The sequence below is a fragment of the Dipteris shenzhenensis genome, chromosome 5, assembly GCF_047967505.1.
Source record: "Dipteris shenzhenensis isolate YYH24624 ecotype China chromosome 5, Dip_SZ_1.0, whole genome shotgun sequence".
Lineage (NCBI taxonomy): Eukaryota > Viridiplantae > Streptophyta > Polypodiopsida > Gleicheniales > Dipteridaceae > Dipteris > Dipteris shenzhenensis.
The window spans coordinates 16,394,869-16,417,996 of record NC_141600.1 but is presented as its reverse complement, the minus strand read 5'-3'; the positions used below and the strand labels follow the sequence as shown (position 1 = coordinate 16,417,996).

Genomic DNA, 23,128 nt, shown 5'->3' with positions numbered 1-23,128 from the left:
CCTAGAGCCCGCTTCCCATGTGCCTCAGCGTAGCCACTAATCTCCCTCTCTAGTACCGATCCATAAATCTGTGCCAAAGTGTGGCCAATCATAAGAGTAGTGTAGTGTGCACGGTATCTCCTGCTTTGTGATGTTATGGCATACAATGTGGTTGAACATCCGCGCTAAAATTGGAGCCAGGATTTCCTGCCTTATGCGCGAACTGCTCAGTCTGTAGCACCTCGTGTGAGCTCTCCGGTTATGGAGACGATGTAGTGCAGTCTGTACATTCTATGGATTGGGCAAATGGCAAGTAGTGGCTTGGGTAGAGGACATAGCAGGTGGTGCTTGCATCTAGACGTCATAGAGTGAGCTCGCATATGTGTGCCAGACATCTAGATTTGTGATTGGAATAGGCCGTTTTCCCTCAGATAGAAGCCCCCAACCAATGAAGCCGACAAAGTGCAGTTTATACATTCTGTGCAGTGTACAAATGACAAGTAGTGGGCTTGGGCATAGAGGATATATGAGGTGGTGCCTGCATCAGGACGTCATAGAGTGAGCTCGCATGTGTGCCAGACATCTAGATCTATGATGGGAATAGGCCCTTCCCCCTCAGATAGAAGCTTCCACCGAATGGTAGGATCCCCCCCTCGAAATGATTGGATCACCTCATCCATCTGTGTGTGAGGAAAGCCCGCCTCTTACGACGTGTTAGGTCACCATGAGATCTGCTGCACCTCAAGTGTCGTGAGATGGCCCAACTCTCTCTCTCTCTCTCTCTCTCTCTCTCTCTCTCTCTCTTTGTGCCTCCCCACTCAGCTCCTCCACCCCGCTTAGCTCCATCATGCCTTGCACCTCCACCCCGATTTGCTCCACCCCACGCTGCTCCACCATGTTTAGCCCCACGCTGCTCTATGGGCCTCTAGCCATGACGCTCAGCCTCACATGCGACGCCCCCTCCTTGCTGGCGCACCCTCAGCCTCATCCGTGTCGCAATCCCGTGGCTGTCGCGACCCCCTCGCAGGGGTTGTGGCATCACGTGCTGCTTTCGCGGCACCTCACAGCCCCTCTTGGGGACACTTGCTCGTGCCATGAGCCTCACAGCCCTCTGTGTGGCTTCTGCGTATCACGTATCAGGCCCCAACTGAGGAGCTGGCCTTGTGCCTTAGGCAGCCAAGAAACAGCCAGACCATCTGTCCTAGGGTGTAGCAATCACCCTAGGGCCTGCTTCAAATAACGTGTGCCTCCAATCGGACCTGTCCAGATGATGGGCCTGCCACATCCTTCCAGCCATGATCAGCCTGCAAGAACACTCAAGGATTTGTAAGGAACACAGCTCCAACACACACCATTGGGAGCCCCTTCCGTCATAAAACAATGGAAGGTATGAAGGGTAGTATGCCCTTCCCCCCTCCATGAATTTAAGCAAGAATTTCAACAAGATTTTCAGCACCATTTAAACAAAGAATAAGACAATGGCCAAAGGAGAAAAAGGTGATCCAAAATCCGAGGAGGAGAAACCATAGAAGCAGCTCACTATTGATGATGTGAACAAGCGTAGCAACCATAGTGGCCTACATGTTGACAGCACTTTCACACAAAAGGCAGCCAACAAACCCCCTTCCCAAACAGTTTCTAACTCTACATCCGGCTCCCAGCCCCCACATTGTCATGATCATCCCCAGGACCACCCTCATGATCCTCTACACAATCTTTGGAGGTGACTACCCCGCTATTGATAGTGTTAGAGGGAGTGCCAGAATTTATGGTGTCATCATGAGTGTCTGGATCAGGTAGAGCCCCTCTCAGCCCGACCCACTACTACACACCCACAGTATGCCTCATTTCTGTCCCCCCTACCCCTCACTTAGGCCCCCTCGCAGTCGATCCCGCCACACCCACACTCCAGATGTCCACTCACCATGCTCCATTGCTGCCTCCCATCATCCATCCCCCCTTCACACCTCACCCGTTCGCACTTCATGGCCGCACAATCCCATTAGACTCCTGGGACCATGTTCTCCTAGAGATACACCACCACGAGAGACCATCTCATCCATAGCCTGAGCCAGGAGATATTGCAGCTCCGGAAGGAGATGGCAGCCGCAGTGGCAGCCCCACACCGTTGACCAGCAGTAGAGGCTGTTGAGGCACAGATAGCCACCATGTAGTCAGCTATTGCAAAGACCTCCAGGTGTGTGGATGTTGCAAAATGGGAGCTTGCGAAGGCCACCGTTTCAGCCACCATTTTAGAACAGCAGTAGAGGGCGAGTAAGGCTCTCAATGTCAGAGTACGTGGGATACCTCGCACAGTTATTGCTCCCATAGATGACACGATCGGCTTCATGACTTCCACCCTTGGGGTTCAAGTACACGCTATGGAGGGGGCTTGGTGTATTGTGAGGGACCTCAAACACGAGCAGCATCTCATCATCCGCTTCAGAGATGCCAGCCCTTCTTATAGTAGTACGCAGACACTCAGTTTTACGTGCCCACCCAGAGATCCACCTAGATGAGGTTCTTACACCCCTCCAAATGGAGGATATGCGCACCCTTCTACAACGAGAGGTGGCCCGCAAGGAGGGGAAGTGGGCAGTAGTTCGAGAGGAATGGCTTTTGATAGGTCGCTGATGGGCATCTGGTGGCCCTCCTACATAGGGGGAAGGGTCTATGAGATTTAGTGCACTGAGACCCTAACTTGTAGTGTTTGGACCTGCAATGGTACTTTATGGTCGGATGCAGGGAATTTGACGGAATCGTACACAGGTCGGGACATAGCCTATTACATAGAGACACACCAAAGCCTAGAGCTCCCTTTACCTATAGTGAGTGGATATAAATGGGGGACAGCATATCGGGATGAGACCTAGGATACAGGAGAAGTCCAGGATTAGGAGGAGTTGGGGTGCTTTACCGATCATCTCTGACTGGGCCGATCTCTATCGAGAGAGGAGATTCATATGCTAGATTCTTATGGGTCCGGATACGACGATCTCCCAGTCAAGACCTTTTTATTGCAGTCTATTACTTTCCCCCCTGAGACCTCACATTTCGCTAGGGATCTACGCGAGGAGGCTAAGACCTCGCCATACGCAGCCTCTACCCCGACATCATGGATTTTTCGAACCGTGGGGAAGTTCTTCTCGTTAGAGACTTCAATGCGAGGACAGGTACACGCCAGGTATCACTTATGGGATTTTATGATGATTCTATCTTGCTACCAGATGTTGACATGGAATGAGGCTAGGATTTCTTGAGTCTCTTCAGATAGACAGGCCCCAGTCACAGCTTATGGACATGCGCTACTATACATGGGTAGGATACATGATCTTGTCATCTTCAATGGCCTGAGCCGTTGGCCCTTTTCGAGTGGGTTCACTTGCTTTCCCCACGGAGGGGGATCTAGCGTAGTTGACTACCTCATGGGGTCTCCAACCTTCACTTCACGTTACCGACTTCTCTGTCTCACCCCCACCTCTAGGAGCAGATCACACTTACCTGTTTTTTGAGTATCTCCACTCCACTGCCCACACCACACTATGCGCCATCACTTGCACACACCACCTACCATGACATACACTTTGACCACACACTCAAGCCCACACACTCCACTCGCCTCGCCGACCTGTTGAGAGACATACATCACATACCTTTTTTAGAGGATCAAGCCGCCTTGATCACATGATCCCTCCATGAGGCTGACCTACACACTTTTGCACACACCACACGATCCACGTGCTCTCCACGTCTCGGTTCGGTACCTTGCAATAGATGGTACGATGAGGAGGGTAAGGCTTTACGTTGACAACTCTGACTCAAAACCAAGCATCATCTTTCAGGAGAGGTAGAGATGATACATGGGTATTGCCGCTCGGTTTGTCGGAAGAAGTAGGCCTTCATCTGCTTGAATGAAGAGGAGTTACCCAAGATTTTGTTCAGTAACAATTCTAAAGACTTACAGCGGAGGTTTCTTCAACGGAAAGCCCCATCCCCTCTAACAGACATCAAAACCTAGCACTCCTACGCACACATATTATACGATGTCCCTAACCAACCAGCACCTGACCTCTCACATGTACTTCGTCCCACTTCATGCACGCTTTTCATGGCCGGTGGTGTCAAACAACAATGGCCAAGAGAAAGCTCATGAGGGTCTACGCACTGCGTTCATTGCTTATGGGATAGATACCCTAGCCCCCATCCTAGCAAAGCTCTTCAATGAAGCAATTTGCATAGGCTTCCCACACACTTGGACCCTTAATCCCATCACACCCATACACAAGGCAAGAGACTCAATGAGTCCTGAAAACTATAGGACTGTCATGATTAGACATGTTATGTCCAAGATCTATGCATTAGTACTCGACACAAAGGTTAGCCTGGCCGTAGAGCTTTGGGGTTTCAGAGCCTGGGGCTGGCAAGATTCTAGGTAGATCACGGGACCGTGGATCATATACTCATGCTCAAGAGGGTCATTGAGGAGGATAGGGCACAGAGATAGAGGGTGTATTGTTGCTTTGTGGATTTCCATAAGGCCCCTTCTAGTATAGCATTGAGACCCATCTATCCTACTCACATATCATGAGGTGAACCAGGTCATCCAAGAGGATCTCCTAGAGTTACATACATTCAGGACTTGGTTAGTACCACGTGAGCTCCCCGTGAAGCTCAGCTTCTACCGAAACCGCTACTTGCGGATTTCGGATGAAGGCTTCATTGACCCACCAAGATACACGTGGATCCACCTCCCCCACTGCATGAGGGTCTCGATTGGGTAGTTCCGAGTCTCATCACACTGCCTTCGCATAGAGAGTGGGTGAGTGGAGGGCATACCTAGAGAGGGATGCATTTGTACCCTGTGCGATTACTGGGAGATCGAGTCAGAGGACCATTTTGCTTTCCGGTGTCCGGTGTACTATGAGATCAGAGGTTGGTACCACTGTCACTTCAAAGACGGATTCAGCTCCCTTCTATCCTACCCAGACTAGCAATGTTTGGCAGCTTTCAGACATGAGGCTGTACGGCACAAGGAGCGCTTGCTCAGAGCACGTAGGTGAGACCATGGCACACATCTAGACACTGCTCAGACTATGATGATTGAGTTTTTCCGGTTAGACAGTATTGCTTAGCAGGACTCACAAAGGCGGTGACCACAGGGTCTCAAGCTAGAACCAGAGACGTGCTAGACTCACCAGCGCACTGTGGCACAGATTAGGCTAGGGGACCTTGCATCCATGCTTATTAGGCGTGACGCATGACCCATAGGAGTGACTGTGGCACTTGTTCGCCGCAGAACCATGACCAAGAGACTTCAGCAAGCTATACATATTGATAGCCACCAGCGCCCGATCATAGGATTTTTACCCCTGCGGCATTCTTACACATGAATGCCTCCCTCCTAGGGTTGACACTCTCGCCGGATTCCACTTAGAGTGTCTTTTTCTCCTCTTTTTATGTACCGACACCGTCATGGGCAAGATTCTAGATTTTTATTGTATGGACCTTGGGTGTTGATGCTTGTTTAGTGGCTCCACCCATTAGTTCATTGTATCAGGGTCTTTTGGTCTCATAAACCCTTTTTGGTCTTCCAAAGACTTTAATAGACTTTCTCTCTTTCTTTCTCTCACGTGTGAGCTAGGATCTCATCTGTCTATACTCGACATTGAACCAAGAGTTTTGAGACATCTTCCCAGTTGGGATATGTGCTGCGGAACGAGGTGTAGGAAAAAAGCGGAGGGATTTATATGCCTAGCAACCAACAAAGAACCCCTGGGTAACGCGCCAACCAAACAATGACACAAGAAAACCTGTTGCTTGAGGGGAAGTTCTCTGCTCCAGATGCATTTGAGGGAAACCTTCCACCAAGTAAGAGACTTGTGAAGATGCCAAAAATGATTCCGATGCTCTTGGATCCATGGCTGTGGAAGCCATATATTGTAGGCTTTCTTGGTAGGAGACCGCAAACGAGAAAGGCGAATACCTTGGAGCCGCTGATTAAACTTCTAATCTTGCAAAGAAAATGTAGTAAACATGCGGGGGACAGGCTGAAAAGGCTACAACAGCCTAGTGAGAATGTGCCCAATACGCATGTGATGCAAACCCAAACAAAACTATCTTTTAGCCTGAGGAAAAGAAAGTGTGAGGCCTTGATCGTCTAGGCTGAAGACACGCTAAAGGGGGGGGAAATACACAGCTCTAATGAATGCTCTGCAAACAATGTTATGCTCAAGTTGAGGTAACATGACCTTGGAAGGGTCAATTGGAATTTTTTCTTTGGAGGACCGACAATTGTAAATAATATGTATTGCAGATGGTCAAAGTGGTTTAATGTCAAGGTCGTTGATGAGAGTGATTTGCATGACTAGATGGGTCTAAAGGCCAAAGGCCTAGGTGTTCCTAATTACAAATTGTTCCTAGGGGAAAATGGTTTAAAGAAGGGATAAAAGGGGCACCTAAGTGGAGCTTTGATAAATGGACATGTGGCATTTTAGGCATCTCTAGGGAAGTTGGGACTTTGCAAGAAAAAGAACTCGTGCACCAAAAATGTATGGGATGATATGCGATTTTGATACATGAGCTTGACTAAAGAGAGAGGCTAGGAGGATAATGTTTGCAATCGCCTACGATTCTCCAGTTTGATTTCAGAATTTGTTTTGGTCATTTGTTATTTGGTATTAGAGCAGAATGGGCAGAGCGACACTGGGGTTGTGAGTGTAGAGAGTGATGCCTTGCTCAGTTGGACAAGTAAAATCAGCTCAGATATGTGAGGGTGAGATTCGAATTTACAGATTGATCGCACAATTGCAAAATACAAAAGCGATGAAGGAGGCAATAAACTACAAATCGACAGGTCACCAATTTCTTTGTCAGGAACTCATGAGCGAATCTTTGCAAAAGATGTTGATTAAAGCAGTGATGTTAGACAGATGTTGGTGGTTTTTGAAAAGAAAGAGGCACAGAGGCAGCGAATCAATGGGGCTGTTGTTGTGTAGGGCACTGCTTTGGCGCAAAGTTCAATGGTAGCTGACAAGTAAGTGTGGTAGGCAAAGGAGTTGAGTGTGCAAGCAAGTGTACTGATGAATCTAGGGATGACTGGTTGTAGAAGAAGGGCTTCCAAGCCTTCATTGGAAGGGCAATGAACGCCTTACACAAAAAGGACTCGGGAGTGTAAAATGGTGTGACATTGAAGATCGTTAAGTTTCGTGAGCACTAGTTTGGTTGGAAATGGGTGCACAAAGTTTAAAAAGGGGTTGATAATCAGCTGGTTTGTAAGAGGGTTTTGCATTGGAACAAGGGCTGAGTACTACCAAGGGAATCCAAATCAGGAAATTCATCGTTTGGGAATTTCTCTCAGTCATCGATGGGATCCTTTTTTTCTGTCCAAAAATGGACATGACTGGACATAACTTCATAGAAAACCAGTCTGGAGGCGCTTTTAGGTAGTTTCTGTTGTCTTGAAATGGCTTGACATGAAATTAAGGTGATCGGGAAGTTTTACGCAGAAGTTTGAACCAGGGAGCTTTCTATTTTCTTTTGTTTGAGTTCTGAAATGCCTTCAAGCCTTCAAAGTGCGGGTTTTGTGGTTATTTTCCATATTTAGAATCCCAGGCATTTCCCTATTATATGGAAAAAGAACTTGGCAAATGACAGCTTTATAACTGGAGTATGCCTGAATAGCAGTGAGTGTTGGATTTGGGTTATGCAAGCTGTGATTTCAGCTTTGGATAGCTTGTGTTTATTTAAAAAAAAAAAAACCAAACCAATGTAAACAGTGTTAAACTCTTTAGATTCAAGAGTTGAGACTTGATGGATAAAGGGAAAGCAATTGAGATGAAAGTTGAGGAAGAAGCCTCATGGGTGGATCCCATAGAATCAAGAGTCCGGCCGGCAGAAAAGGTGTCGTGCCCTGTGGTCCATACATTGTCAAGTAGAATCAAGTAGGATTGAGCAAACGGTTACCTAGTTAGAGCTTCGTATTTAGGGGACTCTAAATTGACCAAGCTTGCTCATGCAGATATAGCCCTAGGAAAGGCATGGCATGCTAAGAAGAATCCAAGATGAATGATGTGCAATATGTTCTACGAGGTAAACAGGATTTGCCTCAAGGACCGTTAGTCTCAGTGTGGCGGAAGTTCGAAAAACTCCAAAAGAGTTTTTATTTCTTTGTAGGGCATGGTAGCGTCAATTGATGATCTGTCAACTAGCAGTGGCACTACCCAAGATGGAAAAATGACCAAGTTGGCTGATTAGATTGCAGAGTTCTTTGATTGTTTTGGGGATGAGTTGCCTTATGGGTTACTTGCAGAGCGGAATGTCCAACACAAGACTGAACTTATCATGGTGCAATATCTTGTAAATAGGCCTCCCTATAGATTAAGTTTTATTGACGAAACTGAGGTGCGAAGGTAACTAGGAGAATACCTCAAGCCGGGCCGGATTCAGCCCACCAATTTCTCGCCTTTCGCTTCGCCTATGATATTAAAAAGAAAAAAGATGGTACCTTTCGTCTCAGCATAGATTATAGTGGATTGAACAATATCACTATTAAGCATAGATATCCAATGGCTCGGAGGGATGGTTTGCTAGATGCATTACATGGAACTATAAATTTCAGCAAGATAGATCTTGAGAGTGGCTATCATTAGATCCAAGGGCATTCCAAGATAGTACCTTCTTTGATTGAGCATACCTTAGATAAAATAGCTTTCCTATGGGGATAGAATCAACAAGAGAGTTTTAACACCATAAAGAAGGCAATGGCCTCAGGTCCCGGTGTTAAGAATTGTTGATCCCCAGAAACCATTTTTCCTAGAAACAATGCAAGCGGCATTGCGGTAGGGGCGGTTCTTCTCCAAGAGGGATGGCCAATAGCCTTTGAAATGAATAAGCTTTCTCCCTGTTAGCATAATTGGACAACATGAATAGAGTTGTATGTTGTTATTCATGCTCCAAAGTTTTATGTGGATGTGGACCATGAGACTCTACAATACTTTTGTAAACAATCTAACTTGAGTGGCCGCCAAGCTAGGTGGGTAGAGATCATGCAAGAATTTAATATGAAGATTCGGTACTGAAGTGCGAAGGAGAATAAGGTTGCTGATGCATTGTCATGCATTATGCATAATATGAGTTTCATGGTAGTAGAGAATGCTCTAATGACCGAGATAACGAAAACTAAGAACGTGGATGAGTTTGTCCAGAGCCTTTTGCCTAAGGCTAAGGGGATAAAACCGGGGAAATAGCCGATCTAGCAACTAGAAAAGGCCAAACTTATGCAAGATATACCATAGCAGATGGTATAATGATAAGGTAGTTATACCTGTTCAGAACGATCTTAGGCAGAGGTTCATTCGACAATGCCATGATAGCCGACATCTAGTTGTTGGAAAAACATATGATCTCATGAAGCCGGATTTCTTTTTGCCAAAGATAAAAAGCATATCCATGAATATGTGACACGATGCTTCTCGTGTGAAGTGAGTAAGGTAGAGTGGGTGAAGCCACCTGGCCTTTTGCATCCCTTGGAGATACCATTAAGCAGACGGAAGAGCATTTCCATGGACTTTATAGTTGATCTGCCTATGGGAGACTGCTAGTGCCCCGCAAGTGGCAGATTTGTTTATTAGTCATATATTTCGTTTGCATGGGTTACGCGGATCCACAGTGTCAAACAGGGATGCTTAAGTTACCAATCCATTTTGGACTGCAGTGTTTGAAGCACTAAGGATTGAGTTGGGAATGAGTAGTGGGGATCATCTGAAACGGATGGCCAGACAGAGAGAGTCAACAAGACTTTCGAAGGTTTGATTTCAATGAAACAAGTTTTTCTTTTGTTTCTATCATACCGGCCCTCCCAAAGGTATTGTGTTTCCATCATATGATTTTTCATGGGTTTGCCAATGAAGACCCAATATTGCACCTAAATGATCTTGAGTATGTTTGTGCAATCACTGCGATTGCCAATGTATGCAGATGAGTGAAAAGTTGGATGTAGAGATTTATCTTTTCACATGTTATGGTGGCTACGTTTTGTATGATTGCAGGTTATTCAGGCTCAAGGAGGTGCAGAATACATGGACCAGAACATAGTTTTTAATCCAAACTTCAAATTGGGTCTCCGTGGATGGCATGGCAATTCTTGTGCTGCATTTGTAGCTGGAAAGTTCCATGATCAAGGAGGAAAAAATATGGAAGACGAATCCTGCTGTGTTGTAACAGAGAGGAAGGAAACTTGGCAAGGGTTAGAGCAAGAAATATCAGCACGAGTGAAAGCAAATGTGAAGTACAATGTTGCAGCTGTTGTGCGAATCAGGAGCTCTTTACATTCAAAGGCAGATGTGAAAGCAACCTTACGACTAGAGAGTCCTGGTTCGCCTACGAAGTACATCTTCCTTGGAAAGTAAGTTATTGCATGGATGAGCTTGTTTGTTTTTACAAGAAATAGAGTTGTGTATGGCATTGGTTTTCAAACCAGCTGAAGAACATTTGATTTATTTTTTCCTCATGCACTGGTACACCATAAGGAAACAAAATATGAGGAAGCATACATTGTTAAGCAATTTGTGCCGAGGTAGGGTGGGTCAGGATGGTAACAATCTTGCTGTTCTTATAAGATCATCAAAGCTCAATGGCTGACCGGATCGTTCTGGGTTTCCCATAAATTTAATTTCTTATATATTACCTATTTTAAGGCCTTTGTGATTTCTTGTACTGGTTTATGTGCATGGAAGGGGCGTGAAAATCCAATCTGCAGATTTTTGAAAAGTTTTCAAGACCACTAGTGTGGGGCTACAGGGTTTGGGTCTTCTTCAAATTGTCGTAGCGCTCAAGCAGTTTCTTCTAGCCATCATCAGGCTTTCAAACATGCCAATAGGATTTTCCTATCTGTAGGGGCCAAGAAGTACCTTGTTTAGAGAAGCAGTCACAAAAGCAGTGAAGTGAAATGCTGAATGCGCTTTTCTACTCAATGTGATGGTGTATCGTCCTCTTCAAATAGCTAAATATTGATTGGGTGCATCCTAGTGTGTCTGCTTTGGGCTGCTGACTACTTCCACTGTATGAAAAATGTTTGGACAGGTAGTGGCAAGATATTTAATGTTTCCTTAAATAGATGTATCCACCACTGGGAAAATATATTTAGCTTTAAGATTGAGCCCTGCCTTTGTAGGCTTGGGAACTTCCTTACCTTGCCTACTACATTTTTAAATCTTATTCGAGTGCTGTAGCTTTTGAGGAGTCAATTGGTATGAGCACCAAATCATTAAAAGGGTGAGCATGTCAACAGGGTTAGAATCCCTTTAGAAATAGAGATCAGGCTCATACGACTCTTCTGACAAGCTATGCTTTTGAAAAGTCTTGTTACACACTGCTCATGGAGCTTGCTGTGAACCTACATTGTTTTGTTGAACCCAGCACTTAACAATCTTTCTTCTCTTTTCCTGACATGACATTAGCTGATGGTTGCTGGTATACCTCCTCTGATAAATTGCCTTTACGACAGGCATAAATTGACATCCATCTAGTGGACATGCATGGAAAAGAACAAACTGAACGCTAGCCATGGTTGCTGCGATTCCTCCTGTACTACCCTTGGCAATATGCCTTGCTTTGTACTTGCCCACATTGCCATCTGCCTTGTATTTGATTTGATGAACCCATTTCCAACCAAAGGCAAATCAACCTCATTAATGGTTGATTCTTATGATAAAGTCATGCTCCTGCATAGCAAGCTGCCATTTAGGGTTGTCCTTTGGCCTTGAGTCTGGATTATGCATGATGACGGATTTACATGCATAACCTCTAGGTGGGTTTCATGACGAGGTGGGTCCGTGTTACATGCAAAAGAGGGAGGGTCCTGAGCAGATAAGAAATGGCTAGGGGTGTAAGGTGGGTGGAGCAGAGGAAATGGTGGGGGGCTTATCAGAGACTGATGAGCAAGGGTGGTGAAGGGGCTTGGTGGAAATTGGGGCTGAGTATGCAGGGCAAAAGGGGAGGCGTTGACTGGAGTAACAGAGGAGGTGCTCAGCAAAGAGGAAGAAGAGGGAGGATTCTAGAGTTTGGAAAGGAAGTGGAGGATTGTGAAGAGGCTGTGATGGAGGATGTGTTTTGCAAGGCACATAGTGGAGCTGGGGGCAGGCAGTAGACAAGGCTTTTGCAGAAGCCCACAAGGGGAGTGAAGGAGAGCTGAGGCCGATGAACAGAGCAGAGAGGTGAGGGAGAGAGTTGGGGTGATGGCAAGTGGAACGTAGGTAGTGGGGTCATGAGAGTTCTCTCAACCCACTTTACAAGACTGCCAATCTTCCATTTAGGAAAGGCGTATATGGAGCTGGTTGAGGTTTAATGGAGGATGCATGAAATTACTGATGAGTCGATAGCAAAGGTCTTCACTTTGTACTTTCAGTTCAAGCTAATTTCTCATCCATGGTGCATAAGCAACTAGATTTGCCACTTGTAGGTCAGTCACACACGGCTGTCTTCTTTGGCCTTTCTCTTCCTGTTTGTGGGTGAGGCCATGGTCACTTTTCAAACTTCAATATATGGATCTGATGGGACTCAAACTTGCGTGTATGCTGAGGGGAAAAGAGGGGGGGGGAAGCTTAAGGACTATTCGGATATCAATTGTAAGGTCAGTTAATCTGAGAGAGAGGAGGGGAGGGGGGGGGGAGTTAAGGAGGATTTGGATATTAATTGCAAGGGCTGTAACCAGTTTACATACAGTATTCGTTTCTGGGTCAGTTGCAAGAACAATTTGCATGGGGCATGACATAGATGCCACATGACGGGGGGGGGGGAGCTTAAGGACTATTCGGATATCAATTGTAAGGTCAGTTAATCTGAGAGAGAGGAGGGGAGGGGGGGGGAGTTAAGGAGGATTTGGATATTAATTGCAAGGGCTGTTACTCTCACATAGGATAGATGAGATAATTGGATCTTTTCGAGGAGAGGATCCTACTATTGCATGAGGATTTCTCTTTGAGGATAAGCCACCCATCTCCATCACAAATCCGGGCGTCTGGCACATGTACACAACCTAGCTATACCACGTCCCGATCCAAGCACCGCCTGATATGTCTTCTCTACCAAGGCCATCTTGTTCCCTTCACAAAATGTGCGAGCTGCACTGAGCCAACTCCACAACCCGAAAGCCTAGGACCATGAGGGGTGGTGGACAGAGTATTTTGTACATGGGCAAGAGGTTTTGGGGATTGGTACTAGAGAAAGAGAGATCAGCTCCTACACAGAGGCACATGGGCAGCTTTGGGACATGCTGTTTTCGGAGGCAGCATTCCATTCTTGACCACATAGTCACTCTACGGGCTGTCATTGAGGAGGTGAGATCGAGATCCTAGAAAGTCTACGCCTGCTTTATAGACTTTCGAAAGGCACATCCTCGATGATTAGGAGAGTCCAGAAAATGCACATCCTCGAAGATATGATTTGGGGAGTGATGAGCTTGTATGAGTCAGCTAGAGGGAGAGTACGCACCCTTGGAGGCTTGTCAGATTGGATTGAGAGCATGATTGGAGTGAAGCAACACTACTCCAAATTGATGCCATCTTCCACACGTGACATATGTTCACAAGGTTTGGTCTTTGCTTAGCTCAAGACTATCAAGGGTGGAACTAGAGTCATCTAGATGATTAGCCGAGAGCGGGGTTAGCACGGCCTGGTACGCACACATATCCAGATGGTTTTCTAGTTAGGGCATTCAGATGGACCGCCTCCCCTCCTTGCAGTACATCTTGGATACCCCATCTGTCTAGATCTCACGAGATGAGATCAAGCGTATCATACAGTTGGATCTACTCCAGCTCTATAGATTGCAAACTTAGGGGGCAGGGGACCAAGAGTCCCCCACTAAGATGCAGTCCTACCGTGCACTGAGGATTGCCACTAGACAGATGTGGGTCTCGTTCCATTAGCTGAGCATCAAGGCGAAGAAAGCCCCATGCATGCTTATATGTAGGCTATGCAGATTGGCAAGATAGAGATAGACGAGCACTTCCTATGTCCTTGCCTAGTCTACTACAGATTCGAGGACGGGGTACCACTATCTCTTTTAGGAGGGGCATGGTTTTGGGCCACTATCCTGGCATGACCAGGTTTTTGTTGGCCTCTATTTGATGGAGATGTGGCGACACAGATTGCAGCAGATTAGATAGTAGGAGGTGACAATGCCATGGGAGTTGACAGTGCACAGGAGGTTGACTGTGCATATCGACATGTGTCAGACTTTTATGCTTTCGAGTTAGTAGCCTCAAGATATAGTGGAGTAGAGGAGGAAACAACCGACATGAGGATAACATGAATCGGTGGGAAGAGACGGCGCAGAGCAGTGGAGCTAGGGACACAGAGAACATGCACGATGCAAAGGTTGAGACACACAATGGAGTTCCAAACTATCCCAGCTCTACTTAGAGGGGACCATTCGAGCCGAGGCATCACTCTTGATATGGCCCACCGAATATCGAGATCATGGAGACTACGCCCCCCGCTGCAATGAGAGGTGACCCGATAGACACATATATGAGACATCTTTGCAGCCAATAGGAGCCACCATGGCACCTGGCTATGTATTTTGAGTATCAGTTTTCATTATTAGCTTTTAGTACTCGTTTTTGAGTTTGAGTAGCATAGCACTCAGCAAGGACCCTAGCAAGCCCTTTCCCTCAGCCCTCAGTGGCTTCTATGAGTTACCTTTGGATTGTACGTTGTCTCATAGTCCCACAAGGCCTCCCAAAGGCATTTCTTTTCTTTCCATTATAGACGTGCACATACTTGAGTGGACAAATGCTACAAGATTCGATGGAGCATTTCATCATCGCATATCTGGAGCTAGATGCATAGAGGCACTCGATGGCTCCAAAGTTCACCCCTCTCACACCATGGCTAGTATTTGGACAGACACTACGCAACTTTGATGGTCATTTGGTCAAATATGTAGGGGTCTTCCATGGCTGCCTCCCCTCAGAGGACTCTTTTCTTAGGGAACAGAGAGGCTTTCCCTTGTTCTCGAATGTCACTACAGGTTTGAGGTGGCATTTTCAGCCTCAGCCTTGGATCTTTGCCAGGCTTTTTTGTTGAGTAGACCCTCTCTCGGTTTTTCTCATGTTATACATGTTGTACTTTGCCTTGAGCACTTTGCTTTTGAGGCTTTTTTTCATACTTAATAGAAGTCTCTTTCATGGAAAAGAAAAAATAAATCTGGAGTGTCTATCATCTAGATGTGCTCACTCTCTACAATTATAGACACTTAAAACCACTCCAAAATCCAAATCCATAATCATCTTCCATTTCATATTAGTGAAAAGGTCCCAAGTGCCCTGACATCTAGCATGCAAAAATTAATGCAGGCTGATAGTAGATACAAAGAGAGAGCAAAGCATAGCTAAGAAGATTTCCTTGGCTGATTTATTGAGAAAGATGAGCATTGTGCTATATGGGGTCTGGAAATACAAAGATAGAGAGGAGTCTGGAAACACAGTGGGTCTACCTCTGTTTGAAAACGATATAACTCCATCTCCTTGCTAGAACTGGCTGTGACACCGGCAGCATCTGGCTTCTTGGCATTGAATGTATCTTGTAGCAGCACTGGGTATTCATGATAACCTTTACATTCGAAAAGTTTCAATTTTGATTCTAAACAGCTTCGGTGAAGGCTAGGGACAGCCTATCACAAGAGAGGGACTTAGTTGCACGATCCAACTGTATAGGAAGTTCTGAAATTATGGTGAAAAACTAGATGGGTCATGGTGTCGTTGGGTAGGGCATTAAAGAGGGACCCATCAGCTAAAGGAAACAATTACATTGCAGACTTTTATGGGCTTGGTACTTATGTCTATTGTACTTGGTCCTTGAGCACAAGAAGGCGGCAATGTGCCATAGCCAGTTCATTGAATCTTATACTGTTCTGGGTCCCATAAACTGTATTGTGGAGTTTTGTTCTACGATTGTTGTAAATCTTTTGTGATTCATGCACATAGTTCTAATTTCACATACATGTGAAGTCCACAAGGTGGCTCAGATCTAAGGTCTTTAGTATCGGTGAACAAATGAACTCACCAATGAATGATATATTTAGGACTTATTCTGGGGCCCTGCTAGATACACATTGTGGGAATTCCCTCTATTGTTTGAGCCTGGATTAAATTGTTCATAGTTATTATGCAAATTTGCTTTTGCTTCCACAAGAAAGTGCAACAACTTTCCTTCTGCTGCCTCAGTGAAGCGACAGTCACCCCTTAATGCGTTTTTTTGGACTTTTGGTTGTAGAGTTGATGCTTCTAATGCTGAATGGCTTAAGCTACAAGGAAGCTTTTGTGTTGATGCCATCCCAGAGAAGGTCATTTTTTACATAGAAGGGCCTCCTGCTGGTGTAGATATTCTGGTTCAAAATGTAGATATTAGGTCTGGAACTAGAGAGACCTTGCAAGCTATGTATAAGAAGGTATCCAATTCTCTTTACAAGCATAAGAAGATTGTTTGTTTATGGAATACATGTTTTATCTCATCTATTCACAATATCTGACATGGTCAAATATTCTATCTTTTGCTGCAGACTGATGAACCTGATTCTCCTCCGACAGAGTTGGAACTTGTGTTTAAAAATCCCGATTTTGAACAGGGTTTAGAGAACTGGTACGGTAAGGGCTGTAAGATCTCTATGATGGAGTCTCAAAGAGAAGGAAAAAATCCTCTGTCAAAAGGAAAATACTTTGTTGCTGCCACAAACCGAACAAGTGCGTGGCAGGGTATTGAGCAGGATGTGACTGGGCGACTGAAGAGTAAGAAGAAGTATACAGTTTCAGCTACAGTCAAGATTCGTGGAGGAATGCCTTCTGCAGAAGTTCTCGCTACCCTTTGGATCAGAAAGCAAAACCAACAAGAACAATATATTACCCTTGGGAAGTAAGAAATCGGGCCTTTTGAACCTCTTATTCAAATGTGTTTTGTTGTTTTTTCTACCATAATCAATGACACGTGCATGTGGCTATACATATGTATGCATTTGGAAGATCTTTATAACTTATGCTGATGTTGTGAGTTCAATTTTGAAAGGAAAATATCTCCCAATTTCTTTTTTTCTCAATGACGTCTAGTAAGTTATGAAAAATAGCCCAAGAGCAAATGCTCATGGTAGATATACAGCATGCATAGCATGGGAAACAAAATACCCTGAGTGGGTAAACAACCTGCCCATAAGAAGAGCTAGTAAGGTTGGCTGAAAGTGTCATCTCAAACCTGTGGTGAACTGCGAGAAAAAAGGGGAGCCACTCCACTCCTTGAGGAAAATAGTCCTGGCAGAAGACTCCCTGCATGCTCATCCAAATGCCCATTAGAGTATGTATAATATCCTTCCAAATGCTAGCCAATGAATGTGTGAAGGGGAGCCATCTAGAGGCTCTATGCATCTGGATCTCCAAATATGCCACACTAAAATGCTCGCTAGAGTCTCCCAAAAAATATCCACATGCCCATCATAGTCTATATAGTATCTACCCAAACACTAGCTAATGTGTGTGAAGGGTGGACCTGGGAATGATCCAGAGCCTCTATGCATCTGGATCTCCAAATATGTCACATTGAAATGCTCGCGAGAAACTCCCAAAAAGTATCCACCAAGGCATGTGCAGGTCTCTAAGGAAAGTGGGGAACATCATCCAAAGAGCATGAGTCAACTAAATGTCATCAAACTGAAAGAGACCAAGAAGAGCCATGCCTTTGATAAAAGACTTAAGGCCCTGAAAAAAAAAGAAAGAGACAAGCCACTGAGTCCCATGTCATCAAAAGGGGAAGGGAACAAAAGTGCTCAAGAGGCTAGTAATCTCCTTCTAGAGAAACCTTGCAAACATTGCTGAGTGGACTTCTCAGTAGAAAGGAAAGTAGGGGCTGGCCCAACCTGGACTTCCACAAGTTTACTCCAATCCCTCCAAGAATAGAAAGTCAAAAGAAAGAAGTGATTTTCCTATTGTTGAGGAATTTCCAGAGCCTTCTCCAAAAGGATTTCTGCCAAGTCTTTAGAAATCTGAAAATTCTTCCAATGAGGAGCTCTGGGGGGCTTCCAGTTCCTACGAAAGAGCAAAAATTTTATTGGCATTATTAACCATGTAGAGAAAGAATGGGAGACTTTGATCGCGGTTCCGTGCATCAGTGCATTCCAATTTCCCACTCCCTGGCATCCCACTGCAAAACCTTACCAGGACACCTCCATAGAGACTAATCCTTCATGAATACGAGGGAATGTGATCCTGATTAGGGTTTGGATACCACGTGAAGTTTCAAAACACTGCTCCACATGACCAAAGACCTTGACAAGCAAAAAAACGACGTCCACAACGATATCCTCATCCTTGGACCTTGATAACCTGCCCCTAGAGTGACAATAAAAAACCAAGGCATTTGTGTCTAAACCTCATCGAAGTTATATGACCTTAAGTGGGATACCTGACCTCATAAAGCCCCAAGCCATGTAGAGCGATGGTGCGGCTTGTCATCTTTAAAAACACCAATCCAAGGATAGGGCCGAATCAACTTGCTCAATTCTCCTTTCACGTCCTTTTGAGGTGACTTACTAATTGAAACGTACGATGCATCCGGAATGTTTTTGAAATCCTTCCAAGAACCCTAGAAGAAGGGTCCTCTCTCCCATTTGGACCACTACATGTAACAAGAAGTATCAAGAGGTCATCCATGATCATCAAGTATGCTGCCATTCCACATGATAGGTTGTCCAATGAATCTCTTCTAGAGAAGAGGTGGGGACACTCCTAAGATTACTTCTGAAGCTGCCCTAAGCTTTTAGGATGGCAATCATAAGAAGAGAGGAAGGAATCTTGAGATGCGCTGATGCGAAATCCACCTGGCACTATCCATCCAATCCCCATCCGTGGTGGAAGGAGAGAAGGATTGTATGCAATGAATAAAGAAATCTTTCCAAGGCTCCTATCTTGGTAAATCCCCCTAATCACAACCTTACAAAGCAAGGCCCCTGCACTGCAAGTTTGGATCAATGATATTGGGGCCCCCTTCCTGCCTGGGGTGAATTAAAGTCTCCCAAGCCACCCTAGCTCTAGTGTCTGCCAAACCATCTAGCCCACTGTACAAGAAATTCCTTATAGGCATTTTGAGTTGAGGGGTGCATGCATTCCCTAGAGTGGCACCAAAAAGAAGAAATAAGGCAGGGCTGTAGCCATTTGCTCACAGTGTCATAGCCGATGGATCAAGAGGATTTACGGTGGCAGAGGTCAGATTTATTGGAAGGTTTTGAAATAAATCGTAAGCCCTTCTATTCGAAGTCAACCATGAATGATGATGATGCTTCCTCAAATTACCTCACTAGTAGCTGGTGCTCTTCTCTCAGTTTGAGAGGGTCTCCTGGGTATTGTAAGCCCATCTCTCGGTGCGAGAGGTACCAAGGGTATGAGATGATTACACGAGGGTAGCTCTTGATGGTGAGGGTCAAGTGAGTAGAACAGGCCCCACATAATACAAGCGTCAATTTAGAAATAGCCTTTTATTGCGACAAACCACGCAATGAACAAGGGTGTGCACATACATGAGACTAGTTCTTGATGAAGAGGCAAATACAAACAATCAAGGCGTGTTCTCACGAGTGCTTAATTTGGATGACAAAGACCGCAAAACTGCCATCAAATCGTGAGAGTGGGGGAAATAACTGATGGTTAGGTTAATATGCCTTATAGCCACTTAAAGTAAAAGGGATAAATTCAGAAGGGCTTATGGTACCTCACCTACTGTTTTCTGTCGAGAAAGAGCTCATAGAAGCTGAAAACAGATTTTTGTCAAGATCCATCGATGGAAAAAACATGATTCCATTGATTAAATTCTTTCTGTCAGCTTCTACCTCGAAATTCTTCTAGCTATGGCTGCCCTTTTTTGTCGACCTTGCTGTGATGTACTTCTTGTGCTTGTGATAAGATATGGGCTATTTGTCCTCTTTCAAAGACATCTTCTTGTAGGGCGTTCCGATGCTGATGTTGCTACTCAGTTTGTCTGGGCTGCCCTCTTTTTGCTTTGTTTGTTGCAGGTCTTGTGTGATGCTTTCGTTTGGAGTAAGTGCTGTCACAGATTCTTTCTCACGAGACTGTTCTTTACAACACCACTATAGGCTCTTCATGACATTTCCATTCTTTAGATTGGTGCGACAGCTTCATTTCTTTTTTGCATGATTTTGTATGAGGCTATTACAAGATTTTATCTTGGACTTTTGTATTTTGATCATACTCTTTGTAAAAAAAGTGAAAAAACATTAAACTTTCATGTTCTTCCTCTTGGTAGTGGTGATCAAAGCATTGTGCCAGATCAGTGGATATCCTACATGGGTTTTTCAGAGAGGGACATGTGACTCATCATGTAGAATGAGAATTCCATTGGGCACTTTAGGCTATATGCAGTGCTCACCAGGCTCAATAGTTGGTGCGTGGAGAGTCATCAGGGTGCTGACTTCATTGGAGCGTCACACCATTACCAAGGATCTATGGGGCACTTGCAAATGCACCATACATTAGACACAACCATATGTTTGGATGGCTGTAGCAGATCAACCAAGGAGAGAGTGAGAGACATGTGCCTTAGGGACTACTCAACTATAAGACATCATGATAGGAGTGAAGAGAAGAGAGAGAGAGAGAGAGAGAGAGAGAGAGAGAGAGAAGCCTATGAGATATTGTAAGCGGATTCTCTCATGTAGGGGAACTAGAGATGTTTGAGCACATTTCTACATGTTCAGTGTAAGCTAAAGAGTTGAAAATAAAACAAGAATAGATGGGGCCATATTCCCTCCATATCCCATGACTCGGTAGAGGTATGTGATCACCTGGAATGAATATGTCATGCTGTAGTCGAGGTGCCCCGAACTGATGTGGAAGTGACAGCTTATTGCTGATGATCCGTTATAATAAGAGAACCTGGAGCCTCTCCACTTGGGCCCAATCTACATCTGATAGATCAGGCCCCCAGGAAGGACTTCCATAAGCCTCTTTTGCTTTAAGTGTAGGAACATTGGAGCTTTCAATAGAGGGGTTTAAATCCTCCAAACACCATGTGACTCACACATCTTGCCAAAAAGAATCTCAACACATTTAAGCTTAGATGATTTTCTGAATCCTTAAACTCTTGTATTTAGTGTTACTTAATTCGTTTTCTATTTGTACTCAACAGGCTTTCAGTTGTGGAAAAGTCTTCTGTAAAAGCCATCAACCATGGACTAATGGATTATAGGTCCTTTGATTCATTTAAAACTTTTTGTGAGATCCTTGAAGATCCATGACCATTATCTTCCCTGAGATTGATACAGTTGTTGCATATTCTCCAAACACCTTTCATTACCTATGATGTGCAAGTGCAGTCTTAGCAATAATTATGGTATCTATGATGGAATCTCATACAAACTATGCAGATGGGCCAGCCCAAATAGTTTCCTAGCTAGGATATTGCAGTTGTAGTTATTTAATTCAGTGAATAATGCTTCTAACCTTTCTGCAATGGTCTACTTTTTTGAATAGAAAACGTGTTCCCGTTTGAGATGTACAATTTCTAACCTTTCTGCAATTGTCTACTTTTTTGAATAGAAAACATGTTCCCGTTTGAGAATGGAACACCTTGTTGATCCTCATGAATCTTCATGGATTATTACTAGCTGGACTGTCTAAAATTAGAGCGATAAAAGGTCTTGAGAACATCCATATTGTGCCCAATGTAATCTTGCCACGTCCTGCCTATCTGAATTTCCTTCTCAACTGTGCTGGTGAACAACTGATTGTATTGTGAAATCAAATATTCATATTAAAAAAATCTCTATATCATATTATCTGTAATGGGCTTACATAATCATTTTGTTGCTGTTTTCCCCCGGTAAGTCTATGTAATGCACATTATTTGAAAGAGATTGCGGCAGTATACTAAGAACAACATGTAAATTGTTCTGAAATAACATGCTTTTCTTCTCCAATTCTGGTTTGACTAGAGTCGTTGCATCATCAACTGACTGGACCAAACTAGAAGGCCGTCTCCTACTGAATGAAGCACCTGCAAAAGCAACTGCATACCTAGAGGGTCCACCAGCAGGGACGGATATTCTTATTGACATGTTCTCCATTTTCTCAGTTGTGAAGTCTCCGCCTGTGCGACCTATTTTTGAGGTATGTCTCTTCTCTGTGTGTGTGGGCGTGCGCGCTCTCATTGGTCAGATAGATTACAGTCTCTACTTGTCTTATAGTGAGATTTTCTGATCTCGTACTTGATGATTCTTCTTTGGGGATGGCATCTTTTTAATATTAAGACATATGGATTTCATCCCCAAAAAAAATCGTGTGCTCATTGACAGCTTCTCTGTCTTCTAACTGTGAAGCCTTTGCTTGTGTGGCATATTGTATTGACATATGCTATGTCCAATACAATTTGTTGGAATGCATACTGGTGAAGGGGGAATATACATGCAGGCATATTGGAAACTCAGCATTCAAGAGTTCTATAAAAAACCATTTTGGGGTGGTTGACTTGTCTTGAATGGGCAAGAAGAACAAGTTAGTGATGCAAAGCCTCAGAAAAGGGCTGAAGGAAATGCACGGTGGTAAAGATTTTCTGAACGACAGCAAACTTACATGCACATTGTAGAAAGAAATGCATGCCATAGAGAATCTCTGATATAAAGATACAGAACATTGAAGTAAAAAATGCCGGATTGAATGCTAATCGGAATTAAGCAAAATAAAATCTTGGAAATTTTGAATGCAAATATGCATTATTCTTAACTGGTAAAAATGAAGATTTCAATTGAGCTAACGGTATTGAAAATTGATCACAAAAAGAAGCAAGAGGACATTTCCATTCAACCAAGTTAGTGGCAATGCAATGGTTCAATGGAAAGAGACATCCAGTTATGTGAAAGTGGTGAAGAAAGGTAACAAGTCTGCCTCGTGAGAGGAATCATATTTGCCACTGTTGAGTAAGGATAAGAGAAGTTTCTTATGATAAAATCCAAGTGAGGAGGAGGCCGCATGCTATTGAAAGCTTGCTGGTTGGGTACTTAATGAAGAAATGGATGCTTATATTTTCTATATTGGAAGATTGACAGACAACCTTAAGGACGCATGGTTGAAGAGTTCACTAGAATACAATGGAACCA

General features: G+C 44.4%; 1 protein-coding gene across 2 annotated transcripts in view; it reads left to right on the top strand.

Moving 5' to 3' along the window:
• LOC147901677 (endo-1,4-beta-xylanase 3-like) overlaps positions 1–23,128 on the top strand; it is a 65,664-nt gene that overhangs the window by 25,367 nt on the left and 17,169 nt on the right. For both annotated transcript variants that reach the window (XM_087374799.1, XM_087374798.1), the window contains 4 exons: positions 10,026–10,381; positions 16,255–16,429; positions 16,541–16,890; positions 21,968–22,142. In XM_087374799.1, the coding sequence (XP_087230925.1) occupies positions 10,026–10,381; positions 16,255–16,429; positions 16,541–16,890; positions 21,968–22,142 (1,056 nt within the window). The remainder of the gene's footprint in view (positions 1–10,025; positions 10,382–16,254; positions 16,430–16,540; positions 16,891–21,967; positions 22,143–23,128) is intronic.